Below are 21,327 nucleotides of genomic sequence, written 5' to 3' on the forward strand. Positions count from 1 at the left end.
GAAGAAATTAAGTACTCAAAATGTGTGTTCTCATCACAGGGCTGTTGGAGTTAAATAGCCCCAAGGTTAGTAAAAGAGTATTATTTTTGTTTTCCTGGCAGCGTCCAGGGATCCTCCTGGGCCAAAACCATTTTCAGCCAGCCCTGCGGATGGCTGGCCCCAGCAGAGGAGGGCCTGCTGCAGGCTGCCCGGGGGGACTCCTGCAAAGAGGAGCACAGCAGCGGCCATGCACTGCCACCACATGCACGTCACATTCCCCAGTGTTCCCCCAGCCCTCCTTCCCTCTCCCCATGCCTACATCCTAGCTCTTTCCCGTTTCTTCAAGGGCAGCAGCTGAGATACACATGCCAAGGGCCCTACAAGGTATGTATGGGGGGTGTGGGAGCGGGTGGGTCATGAGAGCTGTCAGGGAATGCAGAGCTGGGGTCAAGGAAGGCCAGGACCGCCCCCCACAAGGCAATCTCAGTCCAAAGGGCTAAGGGATTGTGAAGCTCCAGTTGTCATTTTAGGAAGAAAAGAACCAATCAACCCACGGGTTTCTGTTCTAAGACCGTGTTAATTTATGGAATGAAGATACTGGGACCATAAATCTGCAGCACAAAGGCAGTTCCTTGGGACTGTGCCCAGCTAATGCTCTCTGCCTCTTCCCATGCCCTACAAACAGCAGAGAGAGACCACATGTACACAAAGAGCTGCCTGCCGGGGCTGAAAGAAGCCAGACACGAAGGCCACATGTACTAGGAGTCCCATTTCTATGAAATGTCTAGAATGACACATCCAGGGAGACAGGAAGTAGATTTGTGACTGTCAGGGGCTGGGGGAAATGACTGCTCATGGCGATGGGGTTTCTTTCTGGGGTGATGATGATAATCTGGAATTAGATAGTGGTGATATCTGCACAAACTTGTTAAAATACTGAAGTATATACTTTTAAAATGGTGAATTTTAAGCATTTGATTTATATCTCAAACCCCACTTGCTGGCTCGTGGGCAAGATGACTGAAGAAAGCAGCGCCTAAGGCTTAAAGCAGGGCCAGTGAGAGGAGCCCAGAGCCCTAACAGGAAGACGGCAGGGCCTAGGCAGCTCCAGGACATGCATGTGAAGGCGAGGTCCAGAGGAGGTGGCGAACGAAGCACCCAGAATACCTCTGCCTTGCCTTGTTTAGACCAGCAAGAAGCTTTAGACAAGACAGAAGCCAAACAGGGTCAGTAGGCCCAGATTTTCAGCGGGGCTGTCAGCTTCTTCAGAAATATGACGCAGCACCACTGTGTTCACACGACAGAGGCCCCCCGACAGGTCAGTGAGCACAGGGCATGCCCACAGGTTACCAATTTATAGGTCTCCTCCTCCTCCAACTCCTCCTCCCAGGGGTACACAGGACTGTCTAACAAGAGGAGAAGGAACAGTGAAGGCCCTGACTGACCAGCTCAAGGGCTTATCATCTGGTTCTGGGGGAAGGCATGTGACCCAGACTCCAGGCCTTACACAAACTGCTCCTTTGATTAGGAGCACTTGCTATGGCCTCAGTGACGTACGGGGGAGGAAAAGGAGCCCACCAGGGTGTGACTAGGAAGGTAAACAGGGAGATGCTTCTGTCTTCTTCATCTCTCTAGCCAAGTCTTCCTCATCTCCACTCAGTTTCTGCTTTTTCCTGAATTACTCCCTATTCTAGGACCCTACTTCTCAGGTCCAGAAAAGCAGTGGCTGGATGTCACTTGGGTGTTCTTGTGCATTCAGTCCCTAGCAGTTGACGAGGCACTGCCAACTATTTGTGTGTGACTAAATAGATGTGTTTGTATTGAAATAATTTCTGACTTCAGACCCCAGAGGAAAAAGAATACTGGGGTCTTCAGAGACACCTCCCGGGCAACATGGGAAAGTCAGAGTTCAAGTTTGGCATGTCTTGTTCAAGTCTGGCATGTCTTATGTTATATCTCTTTGGTTTCTTCCTCTAAACTAAGAGGACACTGGTTGTACCTCATCAAGCACTGTTTCTAGATTTTCTAGATTCCAAAAGATTCTGATGCATTACAGATTTCACGAAAACTAAGAGTATGTGGGAAGAAGACCAAAACTTTCCTGTTAAGCCTAGGAAGTAGGTATACTAGGAATGGCCATGATGCGGCCTACGGTCAGAATTAGATACGAGAACGCTCTTGTTGGAACTGGGAAGAGAATCAAAAGAACTGAAGAATCTGGTTTCTACTTTGTCTTCAGAGCCACAATTACACTCAACAGTTTGTTCTGAAAGTGACTTTTCCCTTCCTTTCCTTAGCTTGGGTACTTGAGACTATTGAAAAGTAGCCATAGAAGCAGATACATAATTTGGCTATATTAGATAACTCACAAGAGAAGGGTCTCATAGTCTGTGGGGGAAAAGGGAATGATCTTGAGACCTGGCCAAAGCTCTCAGAAGCCACATTCCTAGAAGTTCAGGTGGGCTAGGATAAAAACACTAGCAAAAGCCACCAACCATGTATAACAGCAGCACAGATGAATTAGGAAAAGGTCAATGATTTGGAAAAAGACATCTATAAAATACAGGCTAGAAACTGCTACTGAAGAGGAAGTGTTCTTAATAAGCTTCCTTAGGGGAGAGGAAACTGGGACAGATGGGGCCTTCATTACTGTCCTAGAGAACTCATTACTGTCTAAAAGTCACCTAATTATAATTCCTGTCCTATTTTTACAAAAGTGGAGAGTATGTGGTGGTGTAGCAAATATTCTTCACCTTCTATAGACAGGTAGTCATCAGAAAATTCTCATAGCAACTGTACAGTGTTTAGTGCTCTCTTGGCTTCAAGGTACGAACGGATACTTCTGGCCTCCACAGATGAGTCACTGTCCTTTCCTTCCATCAGTAGGCTTAGTGGAAACAGCCCTGGACTTGGAATCACAAAAAGAGGCTAGAGTTCTAGCTCGAGCGCTAGCCAGCTCTGTGGAGCTGGGCCACATGAGCTTATCTGGGTCTTAACTGCTACCCTCTGTGCAGAGGTCAAATGCTAGTCACCAGAGGTCAGTCTTTAGAGGCTCTCCAGACTTGAAGGTTCTGTTAATGTAGGTGGAGCTTAGAGGGAAGGAAGGGAAGAAAAAGACCAATTTCTTTCCTTGACTTTTTTATCCCAGTGAGCAGATGGCCGGTATATAAGAGGCCGCAATTCAGACATGGAAATAAAGTTGAGTCATTAAAACCACACGCTGACTCAATCATCAGCTTGAAATAGTAGCTGTGATACAATCACATGGATTCTTCTCTTTGACACTCGAACCATTGTTCTCCCACACCCTGCAGATCAGAGCAGTTCACATGTCACTTTTAATGAACCAGCCCTGATAGTAACTCTCCTCTTCCAACTCCTCAATGGTTCTTTGTACACTACTCTGTACCCTGTCTAAACTCCCTCAGGTCTCCAGAGCCCAGATTACTTTTCTTTTTTTCCTTTTTTACACATTCCTTTAAATCCTATGGAAAAGGCCAGTGTCTTTGAGGCAGGGACAGCCAGCTGCCTGGGACCGAGGGCTGTGAGGCAGATCTGCTTGCTGGGGCTGCAGTTTTTTGGCTCCAGGCAATTGGCTATGAGGAATAGTCAGAGACGGTCAAGCAATGAGTGGATGAGCTAAGTCCAGCAGCCACTAAGGGAAACCCGCAGCCTCTATAGTTTGAGAATGGGGCCTTCTGAGTCCAGCCTCTTTCTGGTCTTCTCTTAATCTTATTGTTGCTGGACAAAAAAGTTATTAAAGTTGGAAAAGACCCAGGAGACCATTTTAGTCCAACTCATGAAGAAACTGAGTCCCCAAAACTTGTCTAGAGTACCCTGGGCAATATCAGAGTTAAGACATGACTTTGGGTCTTTCAAACTCTACCTAGTCCGATGCTCTTAGCATGCTACTGTGATGGAGCCTCTTCTTTTAGTGCGAGGTCACATCACTTCACAACATGTGAATGTACCACCTAAGCAGCATACCAGAGTAACCAGAAAGTTCTCTGTGGAGAGATTTTTCCAGATTATGTTCAGTCCTGTTCTGTGAACCCAGAGCCCAGAAAGATTAGGTTATAGGATAGAACCAATTTAAAAGGTATGTAGTTCTCTGTTTCAGTATCTCCTAGTATCAGTCTCCTATTCCTCCTTGCACTGAGAAACAGCACCTTGAATAATTCAGATCCTCTGCTGAAAGGTTATGTTCCAATAAAATCCCTGCTTCCTCTGCCTGTGAGTCCTGGTTTCCTACTTGGGAAAAAGCAGAGAATGGGGCCTCCCCTGCAGAGGGAAGCCATTGATGTCTGGCTGTCTGTATACAGGAAGCATCTGGGATTCTAGTACAGTTTCATAGGAAGAAGCTTAAAAAGGGAATTCCCCGCCAACAGTCTGATACATGCTGGCATTTAGCTGAGAGAGTGAATGGTGAGATGCAATAAACTTTTGTTTGGCTAGAAATGCCTAATGGAAGGCCATATCACCTCATATGGGGGGTAGAAAACATTCCCATAAGAGTCTCTAAACAAAAGAAATACTACTAGCTGCACTCTCTACCCAAACAACAATCTATAATACTTAACGCACTATGCCAGGAAATTCTAAGCCCATCATAACCACCTCTCCTCCCACTTCACAGCCTGTTGTCAAGAAGATGTCAGAAAATGGGGAAGACTTGTAAGTAGGTTTCTCCTATTTAGGGAAGGTTCTGGAGGCATACGGAATTTCCTGGAGGCATATGGCAATTTTCCTTTGGGAATTGAGAGTATAGGCAGAAATAGACCATATCCTTTGGGACACTAAACTGATGTGGGTGAGCATGCTTTCCACCCTTGATCCTGAGGACCCCTGTCTAGGCAATGACAGTAACTGGAAGCCCTATAGATACTTCTGTGTTAACAGCTCAGCCCTGGTCAAAGCAAGCTACCCAACTCCTCCTTCCAGTAATCTTAAAGCTCTTAACAAACAGACCTACAGAATAGCCCAGCCAGGGAACAGGGAACACAGCTTGCACTCTCCTGAAAGTAGAAACCTTTCATGACCACCTTTTCTATTATTTCCACCCTTCAACCCAGGAAAGAAGCCATCACTCCTAGTACAAAAGGGCCTTCACCAGCCACAATGGTGCAGGTCCACCCCAGGTGAGGGACAGTGTTGGCTACAGTACCTTCTCCTTGACTAGTCTCTTGGCCACTGTGTGCTTCCTTCCTTCCAAGGAAACTTGTCCACTGATTCTTCCCCGCACTAATGTCTAGATCATTTGTCCTCCTATCCCCATAATTATTCTTAGAGGCTCTGGCTCAAATTAATCCATTGAAATCTTCTGAGGGTTGGGAGAGGAGGTTGTGGGGGAATAGATGGGGAAGACAAAGGTAGTGCAGGTACCTGCACCCAAGGAAAAAGTAATTCTTGGACAGAGACAGTTCTTCCATTGAATTGCTACTCTATGTTATTACATCTGAGGATCATGATGCCTAACCTCCTCTATGGATCTTTTCTGCTTGTGAAGTTGAGGGTAAGGGCTCCTGACGTCTTATTTCTTCCATCCAATGTACACTTTTGTATTTAGCTCAGTTTATGTTCATACATGCAAACACCCACCCCAATCTCTGGGCCCTGCACCACGGTTCACGATTCTACTTCAAGAATGGGGAGAAATGCAGTAATTATCAGATGTAATAGGTCTGCTATCAGTACCTGAAGACCTAGTTCCCCAAGTCTGTGCTTTCTAACATAGGAGGAAGAGGACTGGACAACCCACTCTTGATGCAGGGACTATTGTGAGGAAGTTCCTAAACCCTCTGGGCATCTTTACCTGTTCTTCAGCCCAAAATAAGCAGGACCAGGAGCAGCAAGACCTTACCCCTTCCACACTCAGGCTGGGCTCCATCTGCTTACTTACCCTGACGGGGTCTTTTCCGGCGGAATGCTGCACCTGTCTGTAGAGCTTCCAGAAGACTGTCCATCACACCGGTCTCATCACCCTCTGTCACAAAGATGGAGATGTAAGCTCTTCAGCTTGAGCAGCATATAGCGTTGAGCCCCATACCAAGTGTATGACTGTTGCCTGGCTTTGCCCTCACCCATGGTGGCTGAGGGCTCAGAGCAGACCGAAGGTTCAACCTCAAGCCTCATAGCCAATGTTTTTCTTTCAATGACTTTCAAACAGATAAAGTAAAGTTTCACTGAAATATCCCAATTCCTTGCAGCACCCTCCTTCCCATCCCAACTGGGACTAGCACCAAAAATTGTACAACTGCCTAATTCGAATTCCAGTTTAAGCACAGAGACTGGGATTATGAAATTAATATGCTACTATATCACTTGCTTTCACTCCAGTTCCTATAAACATGTCAGGGAGAGCATGGTTCCAGTTTCAGAGCAGGGCTGAGGATAAAGAAGAGACCCACCCCCATCAAGACTGAATTTTACTTAAGTACTGTCCCTTGTGGCTGCATCTTCCAGAAGCTAGCTCAGCCTGTACAAGAAGCATCTTGGCTGGAATACAAAGAGTTAACGTAGAGTCCTCCTTCCAGCCTGGCTCTGTTTCCATGGCAACAGCCCAGGGTGGTGAAATCTGAAACTGAAATCCCAAGGAGCCTGCAGGCTGCTTGCTACAGGGTTGGGCTCACTGCTCCCAGCGCCACCTGGTGGCTGAACATCACTAGTACAGCTGACCTACATTCCGACCTCATTTGCTTGCCTTGGGGACCAGGGCCAGGGTCAGGTCTCCTTGTACTACCAGATGACTGGGTGCAGCCGTCATCCTGCATGTCAGCTGGACTCCACCTTTCCCTGATGCATCCCAAACAGTACCTGGGGACAAACCCCGGCCAGCAAGAGAGAATGGGGGAAGGTAAAGGATACCTGATGTGAACAGTATTTATAGAACAAAATGTGTGGCTTCTATAGAACTAAACAACTGTGGCACTCCTTCCCAGAGAAGTGTGACAAAAAGAAAAAATGTAGGCTGTTCAGCCCCTTCAGGGTCGCTGACCTTACTACAATAGGAGCTGCCAAAGGAAAATCCTTGTGAGCAAGAGGTGCTAGAGCAGCTCTGGCCTCTTGTGCTCAGCAAAGCACTTTGATTCTCGCCAGACTTGGCAGCCTTAAGAACCCATTTACTTAGATGGCTCTTAGTCCCTCGGGTTCAAGAAGGGTGGCATCAGCTCAGTGCCATGTACCATGTATGCTATATTTCTGCTCCCCACAGAAGGAACAGACAGAGGGGGTGCAGGGTATCAGCAGCAGGAAGGCAGCAGAGACAGGAAACAGAAGGCCAGTAATTGAGCCCATATGTTTCAACAAAGACATGCTTCTGGTAGTGAAACATTCTGCTGAAGAAAGAAGAGAGTGGCCAGCTCTCATGCCCCCTTCTCCGGAAGTTCAATCCCTTTATAATCTGATAGGTACACGCAATTGTGTGTACACAGCATGTACACTGTGCTGAGGTATCGAGCACACAGTACTTACTGAAAAGAAGCAGAAAGGGAGGGCAAGCTACCAGTAAAAGGAGCAAGGCCAGGAAAACATTTTGGGGGAAAAAAATGAAAGGTTTAGTAGAGGGTACAAAAACAGGCTGTAAGAATATTTGCCAGGCAGAAAAGTACGTGTTACAGCAATACTAAAACCACTGGGGGAGATGAAACATAACACAAGAGCTAGCAGAGGGAGAAGGGCCAAGCACGGAGCACTGGAATGTGCATCCAGGGGAGCCGAGTGAGGCCAAAGCGCAGCATCAGGCTCTTGGAGGTAAAAGGCCGCCCACAATCTTTTGCCAGGAGTTGAGCTCAGGTATGAGCTGTTGTCTTTGGACTCGAGATTCTAGGCAGAGAAGCCCTAGCCCTTGTCTGCTTCTCACCTGCATTCATGTCTATGAGTTGCTCTCTCTTCTGCTGCTTCTCGAGCCGCTCCTTCTCTGCCTTCTCCTTGGCTAGTTTCGCTCGCCGCATCTTTTCCTCTGTCTCCCGCCGCTTCTGGTTTTCCTTCACTGCTTGCTGTGGAGGGAAACACAACAAAACACGTGGGCGTGTATATACTTATACATACATGCACCCAACACCCACCCTGTGAACCCAACCAACGTGAAAAGTGAGAAATGTCCACAAAAGATTCCATCGGCAGGAGTCCCTGGCTCACCATAAACATATTCTTAAAGTTGTGTAGATCCATGAAGAATTCTTCCACAGTCACCTTCTTGGGGTCAAAGAGGAAGTACTCTCCCAGCTCCTTATAGAGGGTCTCCATGTTGCAGTGCATCATCCGCAGCTTGTTATACTGCTCCTGCGCATCCTTCACAAAGCTGTGCGGCCAGGGAGTCAAGGCCCAGGGCTGGAAAGCAGACCCACTTCCCTAGCCCCAAGGAACCCTCAGAGATGCACACTGCCACACCCGAGGATATGCAGTACAGCAGTGTTTGTAAGAGCAAAAGCGAGAGGCAATCTAAATAGCCCAAACAGGGGAATGGTCAACCATAAACCATGGTCCACCTACAGAAGAGGAGGTTTTGCATACCCTGCTGTGGAGCCAGGGCTAAGAAACAATATGTGCAAAAAGCAATCCAACACAGTTTTTGTTTAAAATAAACTCATGAGTTGAGAATCAGGAGCCCAGCCACAGAGGTTACCTTTGAGAGGGGAAAGAGAAGAGAATGTGTGTGTGTGTGTGTGTGTGTGTGTGTGTGTGTGTGTGTGTGTGTGGTGGAGATGGGACAGAGAGTCAGGGATCAGCAAGGAATTTGAGTCTAGCTGCATGACGTCCCGACCACAACAGTGAGAATGCTTTCAAGAACTATATATTTAATGAAAAGAGTTGTTGTTGTTGTTGTTTTTTTAATATTTTTAAAGAAGGAAAAAATTGTCTATCAACAGAACTATCCTGCTGTCCTCCCCCTGGGAAGCTTTCTTTCCCTGCCTAGGATGCAATTCCCTCCTTGTAAGAAAGGATATAGTCATTTTTTCAACAAACTTGTCTCTCTCATCTGTGGCAGCTGGGAAATTCTGAACATCACGTTCCACATCAGAAATTTGTTTCTTCATCTGATCTAGGTTCTTTTGCAAGTTTTCAGCAGAGACTAAAGGAAACACAAAAACAGAATGCAAGAGTTTATTTCCAGTTCCAAGACAATCAGCATCTGCTCTTCCAGGCACAGCGTCAGTACACACAGAGCTGTACCTCATGACTTTAGCTCTGGCATTCTCTCCTTTAGATGTTTCACACATTGCAGTTATCTTTCCAGTTAAATCATAAATTACTTGATGACTGAAACCTACAGCCTCCACAAGAAGAGAGGCTTCATTTAATTTAATAAGAACCTGTGATCTTGGTCTCCTTTATTTTAGAGAGCAGAGTTTGGGAGGAAGGAGCTATACACAAAAATACAGAAGGGCAGAAATCTGTTCCTGTTTCTACTAAATGCTGCTTTTTGTGTGCCTCGATCAGGATGGTAAGGCCTGATTTTTGTTAATCTAGTCCATGCTTTCTTTTTTTTTTTTTAAATTCCACGCTTTCTGAATAAAAAGAACTGCTGACCTAGACTAAAAACACCTACCTTTCTTACAGTTCTTTTTTAGTGTTTGGTGTTTCCCTCGGAAGGGAAAAGTGTTTTCCACTTCTATACATGAAGACCTCCCTTCTGCCTGATAATCCTCTCCTCTGTGGCTCTGACACCCTGCCTACACCTCTCCCATTCCCACCTAAAATAGGCAGAACTGGAAATTATCTAAGATCTAGATTGTGTCTTATTTCCATCCCATGCAGAGATTTTGGGGGCCTGGAACAGCCTTCTAGTTTCACCCCAACCTGCCCCACCTCGGCTGGCTTTCTCCACATGGGCAAGCTCATCTGGAAACTTCAGGACATCAGGATAGTCATTCTCACACAACTCAGCTAAGAAGTGCAACAATGTCATCTTCTGATCTGTGGACTTGGTGTCTCGAAGCTGGGGCGGGGTGGAGGGGAGAAGAGGAGTAACTTGTTAGTCTGGACATGCCCAAGACCTGAGGCCCATAGCAGTTTGCCACACTGTACTCATAGAGGCCAGCTGCCTTCCCTTCTGTTGTTCTGCTCTAACCACCTGGCTCACCTTACAGAGGAAGCTGATGTTGAAGCCAAAAGCACCAGCATTTCTGGAGCCAGCATTCATATAGTTTCCCACAAGCAAGGTGATCTCCAGAAGGCTAGAGAAGCTCTCACTCTTTCGTAATTCCTCACATGCGGCAGTCACAGAAACAATCTCTGGCTTAATATTCTCCACTTGCTCACTAAACTGTAGCTTGAAGAGGATGGCATTGAGGCGAGGCTGCAGGCGGGGCACAGTGCCCATCTGGTGGGAAGACAAACAGTTCCAGGATAGCCAGCAGGGAGAGGGCAGATCAAGAGAAACATACAGGCTTGAGTCTCGTATGGGAGGCTGGGAGTTCAGAGTACTGCGCAGAGAGAGACAGGTTCAAAACAGATAGGAAGGGAGGAAGAAGTGCCCTGGCTGCTCTAGGAGAAGGAGCGGGCGACAGAGTCAGAGAAGAGCTTATTGCCACAGGCCTTACTCACCACCACACCAAACTGCTCTGACTCAGCCAGGTCATCATATTCATCCTTCAGTTCGGAAAGCATTTTTAACTGCTCTGGCTCTGGCATTTGCTTAATGAGGTTCTGAAAGAGAGAAGGGACTGTGTCATGTGCCTGTGTGTCATGTGACAGCTTGAGCCTCTTGTCAGTCTCCCACTCTGCCCAAAGACCACTAAGAAGGAAATGGGGTAGGGGCTGGGGGGTTGGCTGAGAGGCAGCTAGTAAGATGGCAGGACTTTTGAAAAATAATACCAGAAATAACCCAACCACTGGAGAGATGGACGCTTACCCAAAGCCAACATTCTGTAAAGCAACAGTCCTAGAGGGACTCACCCTCTAAACAGATGAGGCTTGTGTATTGTGACATCAAGAGCCAGCTCCTGCAGAACAATCTTGCTCCTTACCTGGATCATAGACTCAGTGAGAATACTCTCGTTCACCTCCAGGATGACATTCTTAATCTCTTGATAGGCCATGCGAAAGGAACCCAGAAAGATGGCTGCCGGAAAATGAGACATAAAGCCACATTCTTCTCTGTCTCCTCTCCCTTCCAGCCTATTCTACAAACCTCTGCTGGACTATATGCCTAAGAGTATTCATTTCAAGTCACTCTAGAAACCTCCACCAGCTCCCCACTGCCTGCGTAGTTAAAATCCAAGTTCCGGAGTCCAGTGTCTCAGATCCCCACCCTCCAGTTTCCTCTCTTATGAAACCCCACACGCCAGCTACACTGCTCCAAGCACCACATTCTACAAACACTGTGGCTCCTGGCCTTCACTTATACAGGAAGATTTTGATCTTCTCTATCTAGACATATCCAAGATTCTCATCCCACTCCATTTTTAGTTCCCCACTCCCATGACTCCATCCTCAAAGCTGCCACTGCCTTCAAATGCTCTGGTTCTTAAATTGCCATCTCTTGTTCCCCAACAAACACTTCCTGTTTCCCAGCTCTCTCACTCACTAGCCTCTACCAACGGCCCCTCAACCTCACCAAAGCAGCACTCGCTTTCTCTGGTGTGAGCGCCAATCATTCCATTTTCTCCAAAGTTCTACTTTGCTTTCTCTATTCACCCAGAGCCTACAGTCTACAGCTTCGTCCCATCTCAGCCATTACTGACATTTCTATTACTACTACTCCCATTCTTGTTTCCTTCTCCTTCCAGTTCCTGGTCAGTCCAGCCATGTCGCCTCTCTCCTTGCACCTGAGTTGATGAACCCTGCTGGCAAAGACTCTGTAGATCACAGTTCATCAGTGTGGAGTGGCACCAATGATAGTGGAGGGCTCAGTGCTGCCTAGCAGTCCTTCTGTGCATCCCTGTTCTGTGCTAGGCCCTCCTGGAAGCTCCTCCAAAGTATCCTCATGTCCCACCACTTCCGATTAAAAAAAAAAAATCTTGTTCCTCTTCACTGAAGAAAAAAACAAACTTGAAGCCACTGGTCAAATTACTTGCTAAGCATTCTTTTATGCACTGGGGGCTCTCAGCCAGAGCCAAGCCAGAAAAGGCTTGGGTAAGGACTATTTGGGATTATCCAGAAGAAAACTTGTGCCAACATTTATGTAAGCTTATCAGCAACTATACCCATGTACTCATCTTTTTCTTCTATTTCAATAGAACAGGTGGCCCTGAGGACCAGGGCCTTCAGCATATACACATAATCAAGTTTCTACTATCTTAAAAACAAAAACCAAAGACCCTGACCTGATAATCCTCTCTAATTACCAACTTCTTTCCACCACTCTACAACGTTCTAAAAATACAAAAGTCTGGGCAGCCCAGGTAGCTCAGCAGTTTAGCACTACCTTCAGCTCAGGGCCTGATCCTGGAGACCCGGGATCAAGTCCCACGTCAGGCTCCCTGCATGGAGCCTGCTTCTCCCTCTGCCTGTGTCTCTGCCTCTCTCTCTGTCTCTCATGAATAAATAAATCTTTAAAAATAAATAAATAAAAAATAAAAATACAAAAGTCTATTCTCTTCACATCCACAGCTCTCATCTATTTTCTTGTTCCCAGAGTTAATGAAAAGACCAAAATTATTTATTAAATGTCACACACAGTACCTTAAACATAATCTACATACGTGATCTCATTTAACCCTATTCATAATATCCTGTATGTCTGTATTATTTGCCCCATTTGACAGAAAAGGAAACTAATACTTAAAGTTAAGCTACTCAAATCCAAGGGCACACTGCCAGTAAGGGTTGGAAACAGGATTTAAATACTAAAGGATTCCAGAGCCTCTGTTCTTAGTCATGCTATACTGAAATTTTTCTTGCTAAGGCTACTCACTTTCTTCATACCAGATCTAAGGGATTCCTGTACCTGTCCTGATTTTACCACTTTCGTCTTTGTTTGACACTACTGACTACCCCCCATTTCTTAGGACTATGCCATACCATTCTTCTTGTTGCTCTTTTCCAGTCTTTGAGTTCTCTACCCGCCTGCCCTCCTTCTATTGCCCCTTAAATATTAGTGGTCTTCAAAGCAAACTCATGGCTTCAGCTATGATTCCTATGCTACCTCCTAAATTCCCACCTCTAGCCAAACCTTCCTCCTGATTCCTACACCCAAATGCCTAATACACTCATCCTTCTGGAAGAGTCCCATAGGTACCTTAAATTCTATCCTATAAGTAATCATTCCTACCCACCACCCTGCTGCCTCTCATTCATGTCTAGTACTCACCATTCTTCTCCCAAAAGGCGTTTTGCTCCTGGCTGGATTTTCCTGTTTTAGTAAATGGTACCACTCTCTATCGAGTGATGTAAACCAAGGAAAACATCTCCCTCACCCCTCAGCCAGTCATTAAGTTCCATTTCTATCTCCTTAGTATCTTCTGCATTCCTAGTCATTCTCACCATTTTAGTTTCAGGCCCTCATTACCTCTCACCTAGTTTAAAGCAAGAACATAACTCATCTATCTGCCTGGAGTCTTCCTGGACCCTAGCAATCCAACCTCAAAGTCACTGCTCAAGTAGCCTTCCCCTAAGTTACACAGGGCATATTACTCATTTTTGAGATTAAAATCCTTTTAATAAATTCCAAAGCTTTCAGGATAACAGATACTTCTTAACCTAAGCCTGTCAGAATTCTCTATAATTTAGCTTCTATGGGTTTCTTGAAAGCTCCTTTTGTCACCACTCCCCCACATACATACAGCCTTTATTCAGCTGTACTCAACAACTTGCAATTTTCCATCAGCACAGTGTCACTTCGTGCATCTATGCCTTCATACGTGCTGACCCCTCTGCATGAAAACAGCCCTCACCCTTCACTTCACTCACGACTCATCGTTCTTTCAACTCAGTTTAAGCAGTACCTCTTTTCGAATGCCATTCTCCCTCCAATATTCCCCCTACTCGATTCAGATGCCCCTTTCTTGGTGCTTTCATTGGCACCCTAGCACACCCCATCACAGCACTTAGTCTGCGTGGTTATATTATTTACTTTTCTGTCTCCATGAGATGCATGCTTCCTGAAAACAGGGACTATGACTTATTCAGCTTAGTGTCCCTAGCACATAAGAGGCATTGAATAATAATTTCTGAATCACTAAATCACATCTCCTAGGCCATCCCTCCTCTCTAAACAAATCTCAATTCTCTTTGTGAGTTGTGTTTTCTATGTTGTTATCACCCAGCTGGAGAGAACCATGTACTACCCAGTCTTGTATCATTTTCTAAAATAGGAGTTACTCATATTTTCTATTCCCAGAGATAATCTTGAGAACTATCTCACATTACTTTGGTCTCCATAAAAGGACTTACGTAACCACAGACAATATTTAGTAGTATTTGTTGTCAATGATCTAGGATTATAGAACAAAGAATAATGTAAAGGCTTACTGTTATCATTCTATCCCTGATTTTACTTATGGGTATGTATACCTTGGCCAAGTCACAAAATCTAAACTTAAATCTCATTTTGAAAAATGGGTACAACAGCCACATTTCAAGATTGTGAATAGGTTTTATGGAATATATACCCTCTCATCTCTGGAAAACCTGTCTCATACGTGCCTAACAGAGACTGCAACATGGCAGAACCTCAAATATTTGTTGAGCAAATATTTAAATCTCTATTACTCAATATAAAGGAGATCAACAGACAAACAAACAAAATCAACATTCATCCTGATCAAGTAAGTACTACCTATACCAATTTTGCAGAAGAGATTCTGATCCTAGTTTGAGAAGTACAGGATTTACATTATTTATTCTAAACCACAAAGTTGTTTTAGATTTAAGTGAAGGCAAACTAGTGCCTGTATTTGAAGGAAGTACTTAAAAGAAAGTTAGAAAGAAAGAAATGCACAGTGGCTACAATATTCTGTGGATGCAATGGAAACAGTAAGGGCTTTGAAATTAAAAAAAAAATCTGAGGTTCAAATCCCAAACCGGTCTTTCCCTACCTAAAATTCCTAAAAGTCTTAAATGCTGTTAGTATCTAGTTTTAAGGTAAGGAATAATCTTGCAGTGCTACTGAGGAATTAAACAAGATACTGGAAATTCCCTATACAATGCCTGGCATACATCAGGAACTCAACAAATCAAGGGACCCTGGATCTACCAAAATTAAGCTTTTAGAAGAACCCCTTCAACATTTCAAATAGTTAGGAATCACAGAGTCACTCACAGAGATTCTGGGCCGTCTTTGAATCCAACACCTTTAACTCTTTTACTTTTTTCTTTTGCACAGATTTTTTTTCTTCTCCACCTTCCTGATCCTTCTTGGCTAGTAAAGGAAAGATTAGAAAAGCATGATTAAAAAAAAAAGAAAAAGAAAAGCATGATTATGGACAAGCCACATTTGAGCCTTACTGAACTACTGTACTAGCCTGGAATGACTCCTCACTTCTTCTTAACAATGGTTTCCCTAATTGTATTCCTTTTCTTTAGCCCTCCACTCTTCTATTACTGATACCCCCCCAACTATAGTCAACATCTTATTCTCCTTTCTTTACCTGTTATCAGTAACATTTTCCTACCTACATCCTATTATTTGCTCACAGAGCCTTCTGAGGAACCAGATAGTAAATATTTTAGGTTTTGCAGACCATATGATCTGTTTCAACTGCTCAACTCTGTCACTACAGCATGAGAGCAAAGACAATATACAAGTGAAATAGCCTGAGGGATGTAGTTTGCCAAACTGTTACTAGAGACTTCCACCATGTTATCCTCTTGTGTCTATTAAAAATTCTATTTATCTTTCAAGCTCCATCATGAACAGGAGTTCTCTATGAAATTTTTCTTTGTTTTAAAGGTTTATTTTAGAGAGCAAGAGAGTGTGCCCTGTGTGCGTGCAAGTGGGGTAAGGGGCAGAGGGAAATCTGCTTGACAGACTCCCCTGAGCCTGATGTGGGACTCAATCTCATGACCTATGAGATCATGACCTGAGCAGAAACCAAGAGTCAGATGCCTAACAAACTGAGTCAAAAACAAAAACAATGGAGTCACTCAGGTGCCCTTGTTACTTTAAAAAAAAAAAAAAAAAAAAAAAGATTTTATTTTTAAGTAACCTCTACATGCAACATGGGGCTTGAACTCACAACCCTGAGATCAAGAGTTGCACACTCCACTGACTAAGCAAGCCAGGAGGCCCAACCCTCTGTTACTTTTTAAATGTGTATACTTTACCATCCTACCTAGATTTTGAACTTCAAGAGCATAGACAGAGTAATATTTTATTATCTCACTCTTTTAGCAATTAGCATGACAGGAACATTCTCTAAAAAAATGGTTGACACTGGCTATTGAAGGGGGTTGGGAGGTAGATAGAAAGGGAAATAGGAATGTTCTGGACAGATAGAATTGTACAATATTCTGTCCTATAATATAACCTGATATCAACTCTTTATAGGAGGCTCAACTGGTATATCTCCCCAAGGAGTGTCCAAAAATGGACAAAGTTAGTTGCTTCTAAGGAGAGGAGGAATGAGGTGCTTAAATATGGAAGCGGAAGGAATACTTTTCAACACAAACTTCATACTGTTTGAATTTTAAATCATACAAAAAGTATTACCTGGTACAAATAAGAAATAAAGCAAACAAAAAAATTTACATGGCAAAAAGTACCAAGAACTACTAAAAACACTCATCCTTTGGCCTGACAGTCCCAATCTAAAGAAGGAAAATTTTAAATACATGAAGATTAGGTACTTATCTAAACACTGAGCACCTATTATCGAGAATCTATGTATATGTGCCAGGTTATTCTGGGCACTGTGAATAAAACAGTGAACAAAACAGAGGAGTGGCTTGGTGGCTTGGTCAGTTGAGTGTCTGACTCTTGGTTTTGGCTCAGGTCACAATCACAGGATCCTGGGGTGGGGGTTTGGGATCCAAGCTCAAGGCAGAGTCTGCTTGTTCCTCTCCTTCCATCTCTGCTCCTCCCCTCACTTGTGCTCTCTCTCTCAAGCAAATAAAATATTTTTTTAAAAAATAACTGTGAACAAAACAGATATAGATTCTTGTCTTCATGGAACTCATATTCTAATCAAGAGAAAGAGACAACCAGTTAATACTTAAATTACTGTATTAGCTAGTCATAGTTCTGTGAAAAAATCAAGTAGAGAAGAAATGGGGCTTTAATAGGGGATGGATTATACCTTTAGAGGGATGAGGGAAAGTCTTAGAATATGACTTCTGAAGAAAGATCTTTTAGAAAAAAAACAAAAACAAAAACGGCCTTTTAGGAAGAGACAGCACAAGCCAAGGGAGTATCTTCAGGGAGAAGGGGACTCATTTCATTTCGGGCAGAGGGCACAAAGAATACAAAGGCCCAAGAAAGGAGCATGCCTGGTGAGTTCAAAGAAAAGCAAAAAGATCATTATGGCTGCAGGGAGTGAGGGGGAGGTGAGGAAAAGTCAGAGAGGTACTAAAGACAGATCAGATCATATAACAAAATGGAAATTATGGGCGGTCAGATTAAAATGGAGAGTTAAAACATCCAGACTGTATCACAAAAACTTAGAAAAAGGGAAGAAGAGGGCAGCCCGGATGGCTCAGTGGTTTAGCACCACCTTCAGCCCCGGGCCTGATCCTGGAGACCCAGGATTGAGTCCCGGGTCGGGCTTCCTGCATGGAGCCTGTTTCTCCCTCTGCCTGTGTGTCTCTGCCTCTCTCTCTCTGTCTCTCATGAATAAATAAATAAAATCTTAAAAAACAAACAAACAAACAAAAAAAAAAAAAAAAGAAAGAAAGAAAAGAAAAAGGGAAGAAGAAAAGTAAAGCTCTCATTTTATACTGGCAAAATAGAAAGATACATAATCATTACTGATGATTAAAAACAGAAAAAAACAGACTCAGCTTTTGTGCTTGGCAATAAGATAAAAATAAATATAAGGTACATATACAAGAAAGGGATGAAAAGTCCCTTTGTGGAAGATGTAATTCCATGCAGTAATTCACAACAACCACTAGACTAATGAAGAACTACAAGAACCTGTAACTCAGGAGGAGACAATCATCTGCAGAGGCTGCTTTTAGACCACAGGCTGGAACGATGGAAGGTAGAAAGAGCCCACAGCAACGCCCTGACTGAATACAGACAGGCCCATCAGGTGACCTACCTTAAAATATCCACTAACCCATGGGCTATCCACAACCAGACACAGCTACCAAAAAAGTGAGAATTCCCTATGTTGGCCATACTTCCTCACCTTCCCTCTTGAAAAACAGCCCGCACCCACTCCCTCATGGCAGATAGCCTCTCCTCTGTTATCCTGACTGTTGCTCCCTAGCAGTACATTCAATAAACTTCTCTCACCTATGTTCTGCCTCCAGTGAATTCCTTCACTGCCTGCGCCACCAGCCTCAACCCAATCAATCATTGCCCCAGTTTTGGGAACTCCTCTCCAATCAGGAAAGACACCACAATACAGCCTTATCAGCTCTATCAAAATGAACTAACCCTATGTAGAAGAAATACAACTGTTTTAAAAAGTGGGGAGAGTAAAGGGACCTAAATGAAAATAAAGTTTCTATGCTTCACTTGAACTGGTAAAAATATCAGTATCATCACACCAGGATAAATTATGTATGCATAATGTTATACCTAGAGCAAAACCCAAGCAAACCATACAAAGTGATACAATCAGGTATTATACATTAATCAAAATGGAATCTTTAAAAATATTAAAAGAAACCATAGGAAATTAAGAAAAAAGAAATAGAGGAAGCAAACTGAAAACACAATGGCAGACTTAAGTCCTAACATTCAGTAGTTACCTTTTTTAATTAAAAAAAAAAAAAAAAAAAGATTTTATTTATTCATGAGAGACAGAGAGACAGAAAGGGGGGGTGTGCAGAGACACAGGCAGACAGGCAGAGGGAGAAGCAGGCTCCATGCAGGGAGCCTGACGTGGGACTTGATCCCAGGTCTCCAGGATCAGGCCCTGGGCTGAAGGGGGTGCTAAACCATGCGAGCCACACAGGCTGCCCATCATCACCTTTAATATAAATGATATAAATACAACAACAGAGATTGGCTGTAGGTTAGGTGCCTGACAATTAGCTTTAACTTTTTGCTTGCTGAGGCATCCACTTCAAAGACATCTATACAACTAGTTTGAGAGCCAGGCCACCCACCCATGAAGTCTCCCTTTTAGAAAGCTCCAGGTAACCTAAATAATTGTTTGAATGACCCCACTTTTTCCTTCCTGCAATTTAATTCTTGCTTTTATGTTTTAAATTTACCAACAGAGTAAACCAGCAAAACCCTTGGTACCCTATCCTTGACCCCAATATATGCAGAACTCTGGGGGCTACCTTTCTCGGTCTCTGTTTCTCTCTCTGTCTCTCTACCAGATACTTCATTGTACAGTCCAAGTGTGTTCTGCATCCTCCAGGACCTGTAGCAATAAATATTTTTTCAAAGTTCCCTGATAACCATTGCTGAAGTGCATCTTATGGTCATTAAGAACCACAAGGGTTCATTCAGCTACAGCACTGGGTCTGGTCAGGAAACTATGTGTGGGGTCTCCCTGCATATTTTCCTGTGCTACAGGTAGTGGGGGACCAAATGAGTACCTCCTGGTATTCCTTGATGACAGTGATACTGACAGGCTCAGATGGACATAAAACAATGGGCAAGTAGATTAATAAAAGACCCAACAATATGCTGTCTATAAATTTACTTCAAATACAAAGATAGAAGTAGGTTGAAATTAAGAGGCTGAAAAAAGATACACCATGCAAACATTAAAAACAAAACATCTATAAATTACAGGTAAGTAGAAGTTAGGGCAAATAAAATAACTAGATACAAAGAGAAAGGAAAAAAAAACAAAGAGGAACATTACATAATGATTAAAGGATCAATCCACTAGGAAGACATAACAATTCTAAATGTGGCCCCCCTCAATTCTAAATAGGGCCCCCCTCAATATAAGAAACAAAAATGGATACAGGTGAAATGAGAAACTGACATAGCAAACCACAACAATACTCCAAGAAATCAATACCCTCCCTACTCTCAGTAAGGGGTAGAACTACTAGGCAGAAAATCAGCAAGGATACAGAACAAGTGACTGTGACATTCCATCAACAAGTTTAACTGAGGTATATGAAACATTTCACCCATCATGAGCAGAAAAAAATTTTTTTCAAGCGTCCATTGGACATTTACCAAGAAAGATGGTATCTTGGGTCATAAAATAAACCGCAATAGATTTAATGAATTGAAATCAGAGTATGTTCTCTAACCATAATGGAATCAAACTACAAATCAATAACCAAAAGATAACAGGAAAATATCCAAACACTTGGAAACTAAAGAACCACTTCTAAGTAATCTGTGAGTCAGATAGAAAGTCTCAAGAGAAAATTTTAAGATACACAGAACTGAATGAAAATGAAAGTATAATACATCGAAACATACGGGATGCAGCTATAGCAATGCTGACAGTGAAACTGACACACCAAGTTTACATTAGAAAAGAAGAAAAGTCAGTAGTCCAATTTTCCTGTAATTAGAATTAGAAAAAAACCAAAACAAACCCAGAGCAAATGGAAGGAAATGAAGAATTTAAGAGCACATATCAATAAAAATGAACACAAAAGAGAAAATCTAATGATTGAAAAAGGTGCTTTAAAAAAAATCAATAAAATAGACTCCACCAGAAAGTTGCTAGAATTCAAGAATTCAGCAGTCACAGCATATAAAATCAATGTGCAGAACTCTGTTGCATTTCCATACACCAATAATAAAGTAGCAGAAAAAGAAATCAAGGAATCAATCCCGTTTGCAACTGCTCCAAAAACAGATACCTAGCAATAAACCTAACTAAAGTGACAAAAGACCTGTATTCTAAAAGCCACAGAACACTTGTGAAAGAAACTGAAGAGGACACGAAGAAATTGAAAAATATTCCATGATCGTAGATTAGAAGAACAAACATTGTGAAAACGCCTATGTTACCTAAGGCAATCTACACATTTAATGCAATCCTCATCAAAATACCACCAGCACTTTTCACAGAGGTAGAACAAATAATTCTAAAAGCTGTATGGAATCACAAAAGACCCCAAATAGCCAAAGCAATCCTGAAAAAGGAAAAGAAAACTAGAGGTATCACACATTCTGGATTTCAAGCTATATTGCAAAGCTGTAGTCATGGAGACAAAAAGAGACACATGAGACAAAGAGACATGTAGATCAATGGAAGAGAATAGAAAACCCAGAAATGGATCCAAAACTATATGGTCAATTCATCTTCGACAAAGCAGGAGAGAATATCCAATGGAAAAAAGATAGTCTCTTCAACAAATGGTGCTGGG

At 43.2% G+C, this 21,327-nt stretch overlaps 1 protein-coding gene and 1 long non-coding RNA gene across 4 annotated transcripts in view; one reads left to right on the forward strand and one right to left on the reverse strand.

Annotated features, from left to right (window-relative positions):
* The window catches only part of DIAPH1 (diaphanous related formin 1), a 94,128-nt gene that overhangs the window by 2,262 nt on the left and 70,539 nt on the right, over positions 1–21,327 (reverse strand). For 2 of the 3 annotated variants that reach the window (XM_026018032.2, XM_026018014.2), the window contains 9 exons: positions 15,182–15,280; positions 10,947–11,041; positions 10,525–10,626; positions 10,061–10,300; positions 9,787–9,916; positions 8,925–9,049; positions 8,116–8,280; positions 7,838–7,973; positions 5,879–5,962 (listed from right to left, as the gene is read on the reverse strand). In XM_026018032.2, the coding sequence (XP_025873817.1) occupies positions 5,879–5,962; positions 7,838–7,973; positions 8,116–8,280; positions 8,925–9,049; positions 9,787–9,916; positions 10,061–10,300; positions 10,525–10,626; positions 10,947–11,041; positions 15,182–15,280 (1,176 nt within the window). Of the gene's footprint in view, positions 1–1,329; positions 1,386–5,878; positions 5,963–7,837; positions 7,974–8,115; positions 8,281–8,924; positions 9,050–9,786; positions 9,917–10,060; positions 10,301–10,524; positions 10,627–10,946; positions 11,042–15,181; positions 15,281–21,327 lie in introns of all 3 variants that reach the window. The other variant, XM_072749825.1, reaches the window with a different exon arrangement.
* On the forward strand, positions 162–7,974 carry LOC140597937 (uncharacterized). The gene is made up of 2 exons (XR_011999995.1): positions 162–363; positions 5,714–7,974. It is a non-coding gene; the product is annotated as an uncharacterized lncRNA (long non-coding RNA).

This window comes from Vulpes vulpes, chromosome 2 (assembly GCF_048418805.1).
Source record: "Vulpes vulpes isolate BD-2025 chromosome 2, VulVul3, whole genome shotgun sequence".
Taxonomy (NCBI): domain Eukaryota; kingdom Metazoa; phylum Chordata; class Mammalia; order Carnivora; family Canidae; genus Vulpes; species Vulpes vulpes.